This window comes from Coenobita brevimanus, unplaced genomic scaffold, assembly GCF_032717465.1.
Source record: "Coenobita brevimanus isolate Jiangsu-jjx unplaced genomic scaffold, ASM3271746v2 jjx.HiC_scaffold_2604, whole genome shotgun sequence".
Taxonomy (NCBI): domain Eukaryota; kingdom Metazoa; phylum Arthropoda; class Malacostraca; order Decapoda; family Coenobitidae; genus Coenobita; species Coenobita brevimanus.
The window spans coordinates 258,354-276,110 of record NW_027643549.1 but is presented as its reverse complement, the minus strand read 5'-3'; the positions used below and the strand labels follow the sequence as shown (position 1 = coordinate 276,110).

At 44.2% G+C, this 17,757-nt stretch overlaps 1 protein-coding gene across 1 annotated transcript in view; it reads right to left on the bottom strand.

Moving 5' to 3' along the window:
• LOC145389918 (uncharacterized) overlaps positions 1-17,757 on the bottom strand; it is a 93,089-nt gene that overhangs the window by 57,037 nt on the left and 18,295 nt on the right. Inside the window, exons 6-8 of the mRNA XM_080265032.1 lie at positions 17,523-17,644; positions 15,649-15,788; positions 14,812-14,917 (exon numbers count right to left, since the gene is read on the bottom strand). Of these exons, the coding sequence (XP_080121158.1) occupies positions 14,812-14,917; positions 15,649-15,788; positions 17,523-17,644 (368 nt within the window). The remainder of the gene's footprint in view (positions 1-14,811; positions 14,918-15,648; positions 15,789-17,522; positions 17,645-17,757) is intronic.

Here is a 17,757-nt window from a genome sequence, read left to right as displayed (position 1 = left end):
TTTGTACTCTCGTTATAAGTTTCATTAAAGAATTTGTATCATATGTTTAGTTTCTGTGTCACTCAGTGTGTTAAGTTTATGTAATATATGGTTAATCGTTTAAGTCCTGCCGTTGATAGCAGTCTAAGTTGCAGTTTTTACTTTCTCCCTTTATATAAGTAGCAACTGCTCTATATTCTTTCCATAGCACTTGTTCATGATTAGCATTAAACTGCAGGCTTAGGTATTCCAAGTAGCTCAGGGAATTTCGAGATATCTCCTCCTAAAGCGACATTAATAGGTACATGACAATTGAGTTTAGTCTGTGCATGTTGTTCAATTTCCCATTTTTTGTAACCTGTAAAGAAATAAAATACAGTAGAAGTTTTAGCCGATATACTAGTGGGGCCGCGGTAGCATGGTCAGCATGGTGCTGGCCTGCTGATCAGGAGGACCCGGGTTCAAGTCCCGGTGTGATAGAGGTTTCTTTAAAATGTGGCTGAGGGAAGTTTGCGTAGCAGGCTTTCCTTAAAACCACAAGGCCCCTTACTTACAATTCAGCAAACACACACCAAGACACTTACACACACTACTACACACACACACTGCTACATACACACATCAAGACACACACAAGACACGTACATAGCCACCTTCACACAGTAGACACACACTACTACACACACACACTGCTACATACACACATCAAGACACACACAAGACACGTACATAGCCACCTTCACACAGTAGACACACACTACTACATACATACACACATCAAGGCACACACGACACGTACACAGCCACCTTCACACAGCAGACACACCACACACACACACACAGGGAGAGGGAGGGACAGACACACCACAGGCAGACAGAGAGGGGTATATACAAAACACAGGGAGTGAGAGAGGAGGGGGTTTTATTAAAAAGTCCAATTTTGGTATACCTCCTGTGGCAAAATCGATATAGCCCACCCTTTAATATTTTTTGGATATTTTCATTTAGTGCCCCCCAGGCCCCAGACCCACTCGGCTGAACCAAATTGTCTGGCGTCAGCTGGAACATGATGCTAGAGTTATGCCGGTCATGCGGGGGTTAATGGTGACAGTGTAGTAACTGTCAGGCTCCTATGACTCACTCAGCCGAACAAAATCGTCTGTCCCAAGCACCAGAGGGTTAAGAATCTTAACCCTCTGGTGCTTGGGACAACTCTAGTACCCCATTTCAGCTGACTCAGACGATTTTATTCGACTGAGTGAGTCATAGGAGCCTGACAGTGTCAATACCGTCACCATTAACCCCATCACGACCGACATAACTCTAGCATCATGTTCCAGCTGACGCCAGACAATTTGGTTCAGCCGAGAGAGGATCCTAGGATCCTGAGAGACATTATAACATCACAAACAAAATACAAAATGCCTTCCCTCCATCTTGAACGTACTATAATTCATTTACATTAAGTAAGCTCGTATTTTCGTAGCTTATTTCATGTATCTTAGTTAAAAGAAAAAATTACTACGAGCCGGTGAATAAAACCAACACTTGTAGACGAAGAATATAATTACCAAACAGTTTCGGTGGACACTGCCACCATCTTCAGTGGTCAACATAGTGAGAGGGAGTGACATACTGATTATAGAAGGGTTCCTTTTTATGTCTGTGTGTGTGTGAAAGAGTGGGGTAAAGGTGAGGTGGGGTGGGGTAGATTGTAAGCGGGGATTAACCCAAGGGGGATTTTGGGGGGGACATTACCGGACAGGTCAGGTGTAATTCCTATCTGACCTGTCCGGTAATGTCCCCCCCAAAATCCCCCTTGGGTTAATCCCCGCTTACAATCTACCCCACCCCACCTCACCTTTACCCCACACTTTCACACACACACACAGACATAAAAAGGAACCCTTCTATAATCAGTATGTCACTCCCTCTCACTATCTTGACCACTGAAGATGGTGGCAGTGTCCACCGAAACTGTTTGGTAATTATATTCTTCGTCTACAAGTGTGGGTTTTATTCACCGTCTTTGATTATCACGCAAGAGTGATTCATCCAGCCAATACTACGAGCTCTGTATCTTTTCATAGCCCTTCTTCGTGACTAGCATCATATTCTAGTTATCTATAGTTACAACTGAGCATTCAAGTTGGAGGGATCACAAGTTTAAGCAATTACAGTAAACAAACAAACAAAAAGCAAGTGTCGTCCTCTTGACCTCTCGTCTTCGCAGGAATGCAGCGGTGGCGCCATCTTGTGCGTGGAATGCGTGAAGTGCAGGCTCTTGAGTGGAAGGAGCACGGAGCCACGGGAGACTTAATAATATTCGATAGTCAGCCAGTCTAAAAGCCTGGGACATTTGCCTGAAATAATAATAATAATAATAATAATAATAATAATAATAGAAATAACAACAAAACCAGTCTTATACATAATTCAATATCTTAGTCACTCGATCTGTCCATTCCGCCCCTTCAGTACGAGACGCATTTCTCTAAGCTATTTTTTCTAACATGGGAGGTTCGATACGTTTGATTGAGCCTATCCATAAGACTCCTAAAACTGAGTAAATGCCTCTGAAAGTTGCAAAATATAAAATATAAAACGTCTATATGATATAAAAACCTTTGTTCACCTCCGGGACTCGATCTGTGTTAGATAAGACTGGTTTGGTTAAGGTACGGTAGGGATGGGATTGTTGTGGCAGGGTGGGGTAGCGTTGGGTCGGTTTTGGCCAGGTGGGGTAAGGTTGGGTTAGTTTTGGCAGGACGGCGTAGGATTGGGTCGGTTTTGGCAGGGTAGGGTAGGACTAGGTCGGTTTTGGCAGGGTGGGGTAGGATTGGGTCAGTTTTGGCAGGATGGGGAAGGGTTGGTCGTGTTTGGCAGGGTGGAGTAGGACAGGGTTGGTTTTGGCAGGGTGGGGTAGGATCGGGTCGGTTTTGACAGAGTGAGGTTAGATTGGGCTGATTATGCCGAGGTAGGGTAGGGATGGGTCGGTTATGGCAGGGTTGAATAGAGGTGGGTTGATTAGGGCAGGCGAGGGTAAGCATGGGTAGGTTATGGCTGCGTTGGGGAGGGTAGGATAGGTTATGGCAGGGTAGGATAGGGCTGGGTGGTGGTGGGCTGGGTAGGGTAGTGTAGGGCTGGGTAGGGTAGGCTGAATCAGGGTAGTGTAGGGTACAGAAGAGAGGTGGGTATAACTGCCGTTTAGTTCCGTCATATCCAACGCCTATTTCACTCAGTTATACTACACTGTCTCATCATATTTGGGGCGATCTTCTCTACGATTTTTGTTCTTCTCCGCTTAGTTCAGTCCTTTAGTTCATTCATGACCCTTGGCTTTCCTTTTTATTTATTTATTTTTTTTTTTTGTGGTGGAGCGCAGGGGCACGAGGCTAGACCACCATTAGTCCAGAATATTAGAGGGTAGGCCACCAAGCTACGCCCTGGAACGTCTACACGTCAAAACATCTGTCCACCTCTGGGACTTGAACCGCGGAGCGCTGGACGCAGAGCTCTCGGTTTGCGGATGTCACTTTTACTCTTTGCTAGCTTCTGACGATATCCTACAGCTTCAGAAAACCCTCTTAGGATGACGGGACAGAATCATTTAATCTTTCAAGCCGAGAACAACTTATTTACATTGTCCTAGCTGACCGCATGATTTTATTCAGCTTAGGAGATCCCCTGATAGAGATGGGGTTGATGATGGCAGTATTTAACCCTTCCAGTTCGAAATTTCTCTCTACTGTAGAGGTGAAGAAAATCATCCGAAGGTAGAGAGAAGAAAACAGGAAAAGTAATGTAGTGGTGAAAGGGCTGTACAGGGGAGGGTAGGTTAAAGTAGGGTAGAGTTGGGTCGGCAATGGCAGGGTAGGGTAGGGTAGGCTGAGGTAGGCTAGTGTAGGGTTGAGAAGAGTAGGGTAGGGTAAATTGAACTGAATAAGTATATACAATAAAATCTGGCGATACAACAACCAGGGTCATATGCCGCCGGATGACAACGAGAATAAAAGCACTCGAAAAGATGAAATACACACACACACACACACACACATACACATACACACACACACACACACACACACACAAAATACAATTCATAATTAAAACAAGAAAAACACTAAAACACTAAGAACACTAAAACCACTGTATACTAAATTTTACACGGTAGTGCAGCTGCCTACACCAAGCAAAGGTTTCCCCCTCCACCACAACAAGCATCCTCTCCAAGTACCAACAGAAGACTACAATCCCTCTCCTACCCAGTGCTCAGAGAGGTAACGATGGCGCATTTCCCCAACAGTGGACACCATCAGCAAAAGCCGAAGAGTCAGGGGGACGAAGCATTCCACACAGAAAGTAGGGGGAGAGTCCTCCATTAAAAATCAATGAGAGAACCAGGAATGGCCCATTCGGAGCCAGCATAAAGCCGTCTCCCACCTGCATTCAGACCTCGGCAAATGAAGGGGCCCGTTTACCCACAAATATCACACATTTTGTTGGCCCCCACCGCATCCCACCTACTCTGCCAGTGGGAGCAAACAGTGAGTGGTTAGATGAATATCACTGAGCGAGGCAGAGGAGAGGTGAGGATGGGCGAGAGGCAGCAGCCTTTGCCAGAGCGTCAGCATGCTCATTGCCCACAATGGTACAAAACCACAAAGCAGTCCCTAGCAAGCACAGCCATTCTAAAACACTGTAGACAACAAAAGAGGATTGGACGGGAAAACACAAAATGGAGATCGGCAGGGTCGCTAAAAACTGTATAACAAACAGGAGGGAAGCTAAATATCAATTTGACTGCGAGTAAAATAGCAGTAAGTTCTGCGATAAAAGTAGATACGATGGGGGGAAGACTCCTACCACGAATGAAATCGGGAAATATAACACCCAAGCCTGTCCCCTCACGGGATTTCAATCCATCAGTACATACGAGAATCGAGACACTGTGAGAGGAAGCATGTTCTAAAAAAATAGCAAAGAGCCGCCTGTGAGGAAAGAAAGGCCCCTCTCTCAGGAAAGTAAACACACGGTTGCACCCCTGAGAGGAGCCAGGGAGCCATCCTTGGTACACGCACAGGACAAACAAGAAAGGTTGGAACATCCACATCCCCCATGGCAGCCTGCACCCTGTACCCAAACGGATGTGGATAGCGAGGATACGGCGAGGCAGACACTCCCTCCGGAACAGAGCCAACAAAATCTTCCTGAACTTTAGCAAAGACGGTGACACTAAGGACACTAGTTTGAGGCACTCCCACCTCTTGAGGATATGAGGGAAACAAGCTGGCACCAATACGGAAAAATTCCATAATCAGTAAAGGCAACCTACCACGCAAACCAAGATGGTGACCTGCAATACCTGGCTTGTGAAACGGTAGGACAACAGCCCCCCGCCAAGAAGCAGGAGTGGACGAATCTCTCCAAATTCTATTTATAAGACTCAGGAGGAAGAACACTGCTTCATCATCCAGGTACCTCAGCACTGCATGGGGAATATTATCGACTCCGGAGAAGTGTCATGACAGGGAAAGGGTAGACCAAAGTTTACACCAAGACAAAGGAATGTTGTAAGTCTCTCCGCCCCCAGAACGGATGTCCAACACCTTAATCTCCTCCACCTCCCTAAGCCTGGCAAAAACCGAAGAACGAGTATCCCTACAGGAGACCTCAGCGGTAGGATAGGGTAGGGAACGCTAGGGCAGGGTAGGCTGGGGTAGGGCAGAGAAAAGTAGGTTAGGATGGGTTGGTTTAGGCTAAAGTAGGACAGAATAGGAGAGGGGTAGAATGTGCCTAGTCCAGGAACGAAAAATATATCAGTTATCCATGTAACTAGCGTTTTCTATTTCGGTAGATTATTTTCTTGTCTGCCTAAAGAATCGTGATGTACGAACAATGAGATTAGATATCGAAACTGTAAGATGCGAATTAGTTACAAAGACGGTATTTTGTTTTGGCTAACGTTACATCGATACGTTCAGCTAAGAGCAACTCGGCAGAACTGAACAGTATATGACGTGCTAGATGAACGCTGTGACCGGAAAATAAATATATATGTATATATACTTCAGCATACAGTAAGCGATTTTATGTTAACTGAAGAGAAGCCACCACAGCTAATGGGTTAAGTTTACACACACACACACACACACACACACACACACACACACACACGTTGCGAAAAGTTTCACTGACGAAGTGGGTGGTTACTGTCCCCCTTGAGCAAGGGGACTGGTGTGTGCGTGTGTGGTCACAGCCTTGCCCTTAGATCGGACTATATGAGCTCTCAGCTCCCTTCCGGGAGGGTACGATCACGACCATCAAGTGATCCTGACCGACCCGGTGAATTACACACACACACACACACACACACACCATTACTTGCAACTGGCTGGCCTATCATACAGCCATATCCTATATTCATGAAGTACAACACATCTTACATTTATGTCAATCAATCAGTTCCTGTGGCACCCTCGGGGATGCATAGGGCCTCGATGAACTCACACCACCACATCCTATCTTGTGCTAACCCCTCAAGATCTCCCCAACACTCATCTCCAGCTTCCCATCTCATTGTCCTCACCCACGTCTCTTTTGGCCTTCCTCTACCTCTCCTACCAAGTGCCACCCACCCTGGTGTACCTCGTACTATTCCCTGTCTCCTATACACATGTCCTAGCCACTTCCATCGTGAGAACCTAACATATTCATCGACCGGCTGCACTCCCGTTATTTCTCTAATTCTACTATTTGGTATCCTTTCCCACCACTTAACTCCTAATATTCTTCTAAGTGCTTTGTTTTCAAACACCAAGAATTTATTTTCCATAGTCACTGTGCTGTACCAAGACTCGTGTCCATAAATTAAGATACTCCTAACCATTACCTTATAAAGTTTGATTTTTGTATGCACAGAAAAACCGTTATTATTCCAAATATTTTTAAGCATTCCCTTTGCCTGATTAGCCTTCTTTAACCTTTCCTCGAATTCAAAGTTCAAAGAACCATCCTTGGCTAAATAAGTACCTAAATATTTAAACCTATCAACTTGCTTTACAACCATACCTCCAATTACACATTCCTGCGCATTTTCCATATTCATATTGATTATTTCAGTTTTTCCACAATTAATAACCAAACCCACCTTGCGACCTTCACTCACCAAACAGTCCAACACTCTCTGCATCTCTTCTGGCCCATCACAAATCAAAACTATATCATCTGCATAATCTAAATCCAAAAGTTTCCTGTTCTCTCCCCAAAGTATACCTGCACCGGTTTCTGTTCCAACGCTGTTTCATAATGTAATCAATGACCAATATAAATAGTAAAGGCGATAGAACACCACCTTGAATTACTCCGGACTTGACTTCAAACGAATCACTCAGACAACCATCAACCATCACTATACAAAATGTGTCCTCATGCATGTTCATAATGACCCTCACAAACTCCTCTGGTATTCAATAATGTCTCATGATCTTCCCCATAGTCTCTCTCGAAACACTATCAAAAGCCTTTTCAAAATCAACAAAACAAAGACTTAATGGTACTCTCATTTCATTAACTTGCTGCATCAAATGCCTAACTATAAAGATCTGATCATTGCAACCACGTCCCTTTCTAAAACCAGCCTGTTCATCCCTCAGAATACCCTCAACCACCGGCTCCAACCTATTTAACAATACTCTACTGAAAACTTTCAAAGCTATCGGTGACAAAGAGATTCCCCTCCAATTACCACATTCACTCAGGTCTCCCTTCTTCGGAACTTTAACAATTACACCATTCTTCCAAACTGATGGTAGTAACCCCGTCACCCATATCTTACTGAATAGCTTGGTCAAGATCATTATTAATCTATCCCCCTCCACTTTAAACATTTCCGGAAATAAACCATCCTCCCCTGGTGCCTTATTATTCTTTAACTGTTTTACTGCTTTCTCCACTTCTGCAAGCCTCAACTCTCCTGTTTCTATATTTAAATCTTCCTGAGCAGACGGTATATCCTCTTCTGGTGGTAGTGGTCTATTAAGAACTGTCTCAAAATGCTCTTTCCATCTATTTTTAATATCTCCATCTTTGGTCAATAAATTTCCTTCCCTGTCTCTAACTGGTATTTCCTTGCGTTTACCTGCATTACCACTCAGTTCTCTAATCGATTCATATGCTATTCTTTGACTCTGTCCATCATTTTTGTTTATTAAGATTTCAGTCTCTGCAACCTTTTCATCCACACATCTTCTTTTATCTCTCCTAGCTAACCTTCTTACTTCTGAATTCAAACTCCAGTACGCAGCTCTTGCTAATTCAATCTCTCGTTCATCAACGCATTGCATCTCACTCCTCAATTTAGCCTCACCTCTCTTTTTTATCATATTCCACGTTTCCTCTGATATCCATTTCTTTCTCCTGAATCTATGTCTCCTTCCAATCGTACATTCAGCAGTCTCATGCAAAACTTTGTTCACATCCTCCCACACCTCATCTACACTTCTTTCCCCCTCTTCCGACGTTTCCAACACCAAAAACCTATTTCTGCATTCTAATCTGAATTCCTCCTTTTCTTCTCCTTCCCTTCTAAGCTTAACAATATCGTATCTACCAACACCAGATTTTTCCTTCTTCTGATTTTTAAGTTTAAACCTTATTTTTGCAATGCTGAGTTGATGGTCACTACCAATATCCGCTCCCCGTTTAACATGAACATCTAGCAGAGAACTTCTATGCCTCCTACTGCTAGCGATGTGATCAATCTGATTTTTATATTTTCCACACGGCGACACCCAAGTTGTCTTGTGTATATTGCAATGCTGAAAGAGTGTGCCCCCGATGACTAAGTCATCTGCTAGACAGAAAGCTTCCAAACCTCACTCCGTTTTCACTCATCCTACTACCAACTCCCCATCTTACCCATACATGACTCAAATCCCTCATTTGAAAAGCCAATTACTGCAAAAAAGACTCCAACGCAGATCAAAACATCATGTCTAGGTACCCTTCATACTCATTCTTGCAACATTTCAAAAAAATTGTCTTTCCTTTCATCGAGTGCATCATTAGTAGGTGCATAACACACAAACAGACTGATGTTGCCATGACTTGATTTAAACCGTGCGTATAACAATCGCTCATCTATAGGATCCCACTCACATAAAGCCTTATTTGCCTTACAACCCAGCAACAATCCTACTCCCTGATAATGCATTCCATCCTGTCGGCCAGATATCAATAAACGTATACCATCCTCCAAATCCAACTTATCGACTCCAGTTAATCTAGTTTCTGTCAGAGCACAAATATCAAGTCCGTAATTTTGAAAAACCTTCACTAACTCATCGATTTTACCGTCATGATTTAGCGTTCTCACATTCCAGTTACCAATTTTAATTGTATTTTTTGCATTAACAAAGGAATTAGATTGTAATTGAGGCACCGTGAGATTCTTAGCACCCCCTGCCCATTTAAGGGCTGCACGGGACTGGGGGCCATTATTGTTCTTTCAGAGTCCATCAAGGTTTCTTTGGCTAACTTCCTGAACACCTCGCCATTGTGTTGCAGTCGCAGTAGGCAGCTAACTTGCCTGATTGCCCACACCCGAAAGACCCAGCTATGCTGTAGCCAGTCACGTGCCGGCATGCTTCCCAGCCATTTCACTCTCAAGGAGTTCCTCTGCCTGGATGTGAGAGGGATGTTTGTAGAGCAAGGAAGAGTGGCTGTGCGTGATAGAAATGAATGGAGAGAAATTGTGAATGAATAAATGATGACGCAGCCTTGGGGGGATATTCTCCTACATTTGTCTGATCAGCTGATCAGGCAGATGAGGGTAAAGGGATGGGTCTATTATGATGTGGCAGGTGTAAACCAGCTCTGCTGTAGGGCCTTGCTGTGGATGTCACTGATTGCACGGCGCAATTGTCCCTCGTGCGGTGAGGAATTGTCCCTTCTCCTCCTTGGGGCTAAGATGCGAATGACCGTGTTAGAGTGGATGAGTAAGTGTCGACCTGTCTCGGCTACCCCACTTTCCTTGGGGGAAGCATCCTGGGTATATATATATATATATATATATATATATATATATATATATATATATATATATATATATATGTGTGTGTGTGTGTGTGTGTGTGTCTGCCCTAGTCAAAATGACCTGAGTAGGTAATTCCTTGGGGATTGGGAGCCATTCCTCACCTCACCTGTCCTCACTCCCTACATCCACCCCTCCCCTTCTTTCTCTCTCTCTCTCTCTCTATGTCTATTTGCCTCTCTCATATACAGTATATATATATATATATATATATATATATATATATATATAGATAGATAGATAGATATATATATATAGATAGATAGATATATACAGATAGATAGATAGATAGATAGATATAGATAGATAGATGGATAGATAGATAGATAGACAGATAGAGATAGATAGATAGACAAATCGATCTACAGAAAAACAGCCAGATAGATATAGGTAGAAATAGACAAGTAGACGGATAGATAGTTGTGTGTGTGTGTGTGTGTGTGTGTGTGTGTTCTAATACAGTCTCCCCATTCCTCTTATTTTTTTTTACGTCATTATTATTCACACAAAAGAAACCTACTGTAACTTATAAAAGATACTGTACCCACACAGTGAAATTTTCGGAAGTGCCATAATAGAACGAATTAAGTCCGACCAGAATCGTATTCTTCCATATGAATAGTTATCGACACAGTGAAATCAAGACCTACTGTAACGACATCTTACACTGAGATGGTTATATCGTGAACATGGGCCTCGTCTAGTTCCTATGTTGGTATGTAAACCCATATGCTTAACATCTATCTATCTATCTATAGCCCGACGCCCTAATCCCGCAAAGGGTGGCCGCAGACAAAACGCCTCCAAGTCGCTCTGTCACCCACCATTTGACTACCCTCCTCCCAACTCACCCCCCCCCTCCCTCATATACCTCTCAACTCCATCCCTCCACCTCATCCTCGGTCTAGCCCTCCCTCTCCCTCCCTCCACCTCACCTACATACACCCTCTTAGTTAGTCTTTCATTCTCCATACTCTTCGCATGTCCAAACCACCTCAGTGCATTTCTCCTAATCTTCTCAATCACATTCACATCCACCCCACAACGTTCCTTCACTTCTTCATTCGTCAACCTGTCCCACCATGTCACTCCACATGCTCCTCTCAAGTAACTCATTTCCACTGCTCCCACTCTTGACTTGTTCCCCTCTTGCAAGGTCCACACCTCGCTTCCATACATCAGGGTAGGGATCACAATACTATCATGCAGTGACTTCTTAACTTCCATACTCACCTCCCTATTTCTCATCACTGCTTTCAGTGAACCAACAACCTTCCTTCCCTGCTGTACTCTTTCACGCACTTCATCCCCCAAAGTTCCATCCTTACTCATGACACTACCCAAGTACAGCAATCCCTCTAATATCCGGACGCCCAATAACCGAACATCCCCACTAACCGAACCTTATCGTCCTGGGATCAAACATTCCCAAAATGGTCCGAAAATCCAAAAAAATTGGAAAAAAAATCGATTTTTTGCCGTCCGTAATTTGAACTTGCCGCGCGCGCCGCGTGAGAGCATTGTTTTGGTTCGTCATTCCTCCGAGCGTCCGATAGAGCGCTCGCTGCATCCTCCTCCACTTCCCGCCTGTCTCTCACCGCGACAAGACCTGGTCGCTTCCTTCGTCATGGCTGCCCACGTGCTCGCTCTTTGTGGTGGTGCCGTACTTGCTGCAAGGCCTCCTGCTGCTCTCTGCCCTACTCTTAGTGTGTGTGATGATGGCCCCGCCTCCTGAGAAAAAGGAAGAGAGTGGTGTTGACTCTGGAGAAGAAACGGGAGATATTGGAGAAGGTTAATGCGGGCTGGTGTCTTCCTCTTCCCATTCTCCGCGAGTTCAACCCTGGCCCGGTCGACTTTGTTTGATATCAAGCGTTGCCCGAGACAAGCTCATGCAGTACACGGCTGACTTCTCGTCGAGAAGCAAACGCAACGCGGGAGAGGAAGGTTATGTTTACTCCCAAGTATGCAGAGATCGACCGCTTCCACGTTGGATTTGGTATCGACAGCAACGTGCAGCTGGTGTGATGGTACGTGGAACGGAGCTGGAAGGCTGCTGCTGGAGAAGTTTGCAAGGCTTCACGACGCCCTAGACTTCAAGGCATCCGAGGGTTGGCTCTTCACGTTCAAGTTGCGACATGGCCTTACTAACCGTAAAGCACATGGCGAAGCATTGGACGCTAACGAGGATGGAGTGGACGAGTTTCGGCACAAGGTGAAAGGCTTGATTGACAGGGATGGGCCTCACTTCCTCGGTCAAGTCTATAACGCTGATGAAACTGGCTCTATTCTATCGCTCTGGTGCCAACGAACACTCTCGCCGATGAGACGGAGAAGCGTGTACCTGGCCGCAAGCTTTCTAAGGAACGGATATCTGCTTTGTGTTGTGCCAATGCTGGAACGTGCATGCACCGGCTTAAGCTCCGTTATTGTTGGCCGTGCAAAGCAGCCTCCTGGTGCCTTCGTGGGGTGATGGATGTCCTTCCTGAAACAGTATGGTACCATTCTTTGAAAGCATGGTTCACAGCTGTGATTTTCAAAGACTGAGTTTCTACCCATCACTTCGTCAAGGAGGTCATACATTACGCTAGACGAAGAGCACTGGGAATTCCCTCACACCAGGTAAAGGCTCTCCTTCTCTCTCGACAATGCCACCTGCCCACCCGTGCGACAAGGACTTGGTTGCTGAGAATGGCCGTATTAGGTGCATGTTTCTGCCACTCCAATACGACTGCTCTCATTCAACCAATGGACCAAGGAGTGATTCGTGGCAACAAAGCGCCTGTACCGTCGGAAGTTCCTGGACGAGGTGATGGTGGTTCTCGAGGACGAGGACGAGCGCAGGGAAGGACGTGACACTCGAGGCAAGCGGACTTTGGAAAACCTTTCGCCGCTACAACGATCAAGTCTGCGCTGTACAGACTGGGCTAGTGCATGGAAGGAAGTCCCTGTGAAAACTCTTGAAAATGGTTCGTCTCGTCTTGCTTCTCGGAACAGATGTGGAGTACGATTTCCTAGGGTTTGGACATGGATGACTTCCATGCACGGCTACGTACGCACGGCGCACGTATGTTGATGTGGACGATGTTCGTGAGTGGTTGGACGCACGACGAGGGCGATCCTGGGTATCAGACGTTATCTGATATCGAGATCGCGTCTTCGGTTGCTGGTGTCAGTCCCGAACTTGAAGATTCCGACGACGAAGGCGATGATGATGCAGACTCCGCCCAGCAGGACACTACTCCAGCCATCCCCAAGCTGAGCGCACTCCGGGAACATCTAGAGTTCGTCCTAGACTACCTGGAACACCCGGACTGCGAGCAGGGAGATGGGGCCCTTTGGGACTCGTGGAGGAAAAGCATTTCTCGGCAGCGCATCATCAATCGCCAGAATCGTCGGTCCTTGCGTCAGTCAACGATTGACAGATATTTTTCAGGCCCGTGACCCCCGCTGTGCCAAGCCCTGGTTCCACTCCGTTGCCTCCCCAAGACAGGCCCTCATGCTCCGAGCCACAGCCCAGCACATCAGCTACAAGGGAGTCAACACTGCTCGACGTGAGTTTGCGGCTGTCTTCAGAGTCTTCTGTAGTCGGTACGCCATCACCACTACCCACCGATGCACCTCTTGGACGCCTGCCAGTGATACTCTCGGGCTCTGACAGTGAATAAACAGCAAGAACTTCTCCACTAGACCACACGGGAATTTTGAGTGTTGTGCAGTGAAAAAAACGGTGTGTTGTGTTAAGGTTTTCAAGTTGGGAGAAAAGACTAAGTAGAAAAGAAATTTAACGTAACTAACCTTCTTTTTTGTTTTGGCTTTGGAAACTTGGAAAAACTTGGGAAAAGTTAATGTGCAACACTTAAATTTAATGGAACATTATTTGGACTAAAGTGAACACTGTGAAAAGAACGGACTTCTGTGTGTTAGTGACTAAGTTCAGTGCAAGACTTCAGGAAGAGTGTAGTGCAAGTGCTTCAGGAAATCGTTCTTACTGTCAGAGTCCGAGAGGAGGCGTGTTATTCATCGAGGTGGCCAGGGACTTGGCTGGGCAGCCAAAATGTTTCATGTTGTACTATTTTCCCATACCCATATTTACCAGAATGTTTCATATTGTATTTTTTCCCATACTATACTTACTAGAAAGTGTCATACTGTACTTCTTTCCATAGCTAAACTTACCTCATGCATGTGCAGTAGGAATGTGTTTTTCAGAGTTCCGGTTAGGTTCGGTTAGGTTAGGTTCTGCCAGAGTCCATAAGTACCAGAATGTTTATTAATGTATGAAAATACTTCAAAACCCAAAGTTTATGTGTCTATTGCATTTATTTCAGTCATTTATGTTACTTATGGGTGTGATGTGGGTGTTAAATATGTGCTATGCAAGTCCGGAGGGAGTTGTATAGGTGTTTCTCTGTGTTAGGGTCCGTAAGTACAAGTCCATAAGCTGGTGCCCAATATCTCAGACAAACCAAATATCCCAACCTACCGATGGCTCTATTGATCCGGATATTGGAGTGATTACTGTACTTGAATATATATATATATATATATATATATATATGATGATATATACCTCTCCAGTCCTTCCTTCCATCTCATCCTCAGCCTCCCCCATCCCCCTTCCACCTCACCTACACTCTGCTAGTCAGTGTCTCTTCTCCATTCCCTCCAAATGGCCAGACCTTCTCAAGGTATTTCTCATAATACTTTCCATCACATGATACATTGCACATAATAATTACCTTAAGCCATGCAAAGGAAGGCATGTTGCCTCGTGTTGTGGCCCCGTGTAGATAGATTAGTATGTAGTCCTCTGCAATTAACTGGTCTAGTGTTGTCAGCACATACCTGTACAAGTAATATATAAGTTTCATATACCTTTGTGCCATTAATGTATTAGGTGGTCCATCTATTGTGTGCTCTCCAGTCTTGTCTGTTGCAGGAAGTGACTGTCTACTAATGTGAGGGAACAAAGTCATTTTGGCTGCCTCATGAAATTATTAATTAACTGTACAGTCAGTGAACATAATAGAATAAACAGTAAAAGGCATGAAAAAGGCTATGGGAAGTAGAAAATGATGCAGGGTATGCACTATACTATTTTTTACTATAACATGGCTCAGATTTTTGTCCTTTAGTGACTTATTTCATGTTGCTAGTGGGAGAAAAAGACAATACTACACCTGAACATCCTTTTCATAGCATATCTTTATAGGTGACATCATATTCTAGTGTTAATTTATTGTTACAACTCATCATTAATGATGTTGACATGGTAGTTTTAGGCCAAGTTAGAGTTAAAAGGATATAGTATTGCTGACTGAGCTGTCCAGCAACTTACATGAACTATGGTTGCATAATACATGGATCACCCTTGATAAGTTTCACTTATATATTTTATTAAGACTTTATACAAGTTTCATATACTGTACTTGTATTTCCATTGTGTAAGTTAGCAGTACCAGTCATATAAAAGTAGCTGATACTTTATTTATATTTCCATATAAATCACTGTTCCAGCATTAGGCCTACATTATTTTAAAATACAGTAATTTCATTCAAGCTGGAAGAAAACTTACATGAAGAGGTTGTCCATGACATAATCATAGTCTTTGCGTGACCTGTCAGGGAGGAAGCAGGCAGAAAAGACGATGATGGCCTCATTAGCCCCTGGATAGTAACCCCCGTGGCTCAACACTTTCTTGTACGGCTCAATCACCTGCAACATTATCATCACCATCATCATCATCATCATCATCCCAACCTCTTTTCCCATACAAGGGTGGGGTGAGGTAGGGTTAAGAGAGCAATAAAAAACACTAATAAACTAGAGGGAGAACTATCTAATTTCTGCCTAGTTAACTAGGCTGCACTCTCATTCACTCACCATTCATGCTCCTGGGATTCTGACTCCACCTTGCAGTCACAATCCTTACAGAGAGAGTGATGGCCTTGGGAGAGGGGGGGAGAACCAACACATCATCCATTTTGGGATGAGATACCCTAGAAAATATGAGTATGAAACGTATTGAAGACGAGGAAAATTTATATAATTAATGCTGAACGTAAGAAAGCTAAAGATAGCGACATACAGTTAACAAATTAGAAAACTGCCAAATTTCACAACATCAAAAGCAGTGTTTTGGTGATGAGACTTACGGCAGTGTCTGAGGGGCAGGACTCCCATCGGATGGCATGGATTTCTAATTTTGAGCATCCTGTAAGTTTTTTAAAATTTGCCTCCATTTGCTGTGACAGATAATGATGCATTCTAGAAGATGTGGCAGCACATACAAGAGAGTTTGCTGTATATGCACAATATATTGTATATATATATATATAGAGAGAGAGAGAGAGGAAGTGAGGAGTGTGTGCTGCAGCACACGCTATTGATTTGTGATATGGTGTTTAAAGAACAAGTGATGAAAAAGAGGACTTATGTACCTAGGAGGAAAATATGGAAGCTGGAAAATCAAGTAGTAAGGGATGTCTTCTATAGCGAGATGAGGAGAGTGGTGGCTGAACAAGGAGTCGTAGACCGAGGCGTTAATGAACAGTACAGAGCCCTTAAGAACAATCTCTTGAGAGTTACTGATGTAATGTGTGGTTGGACAAGAGGACCACCAAGACATAAAGTAGCTTGGTGGTGGGATGAGGGTGTAGAAGCTGCAATTAAGATGAAAAGACTTTTCTGGGAATGGAAGAAGGATGGTAGCAAGGAGGAATACTTGGCTGCCAAGCATAGGGCTAGAAGAGAGGTATACAGGGTGAAGTCTGAGTCACAGAGACTTTTTCTTGATAACCTAAACCAAGGGTCTATCATTAATTTTAGTATTTGCCCCAAGTAACTGTACTCCTTGACTACTTCAAAGAATTTCTTCTGGTATACTGATGATGCTCTTTGGTGTGTGAAGATTACACATTACAGTAGTTTTAGTCCAGTTCATCTTTAGCCCTACTTTGAGCCTTTCTCTGTTCGGGTCATTTAACATTTCTTGCAATAAATGTACCATCATGCAATCCCATTTTGCCCATATAAAAAGGAGTCCTGAGGCCCAGGCATAGGCTACCCATTCCTAATATTTATAGGCAATGGTGACCAGCCCCACTTTCCCGTGAGTGGCATTGTGCAAGCAAAGAGCCCCCAACTTCCTCCTCAGATGAAACCCATAGAGGCTCCATCTGGTCACAGTGCCTTAACCCACTAAACCACCAAAAACCATTTGGTTATACAGATATACTGACTGAAAGTATCCAAGCAGATGTTGCTCATAAAGGTGTACAGTACGTACTATGGGTGGATGGGGTTTACTGCTCACACAATACCATTCTGGGACAATAGATTGGTCATTCTCACTTCAAAAATCAGGAATTAAGTAGACCAACCCAGGGTCCCTATGTTCCTGGTGGGGCAATAAAAGATTGGATGATGGATAAATGATGATGTACTGACCTTCATGTCAATCCTCCGTTCAATTCCAGATATGACAACTGATCGCCATGACCGTTCCTCACTGGTTTCCTGCACTGCTGTGTACTCAGGTAGTGGCTCTATCCTTGGCTGAGGACCCAGACCTGAATCAAGATAGAAGGGTCTTGTTATCTATTCTTTTTTTTTTTTTTTTGAGAAGGGATGTCTTCATGTTGTGTCACTGATATAACCAGGCAACTCCACTGCCTGATAATGC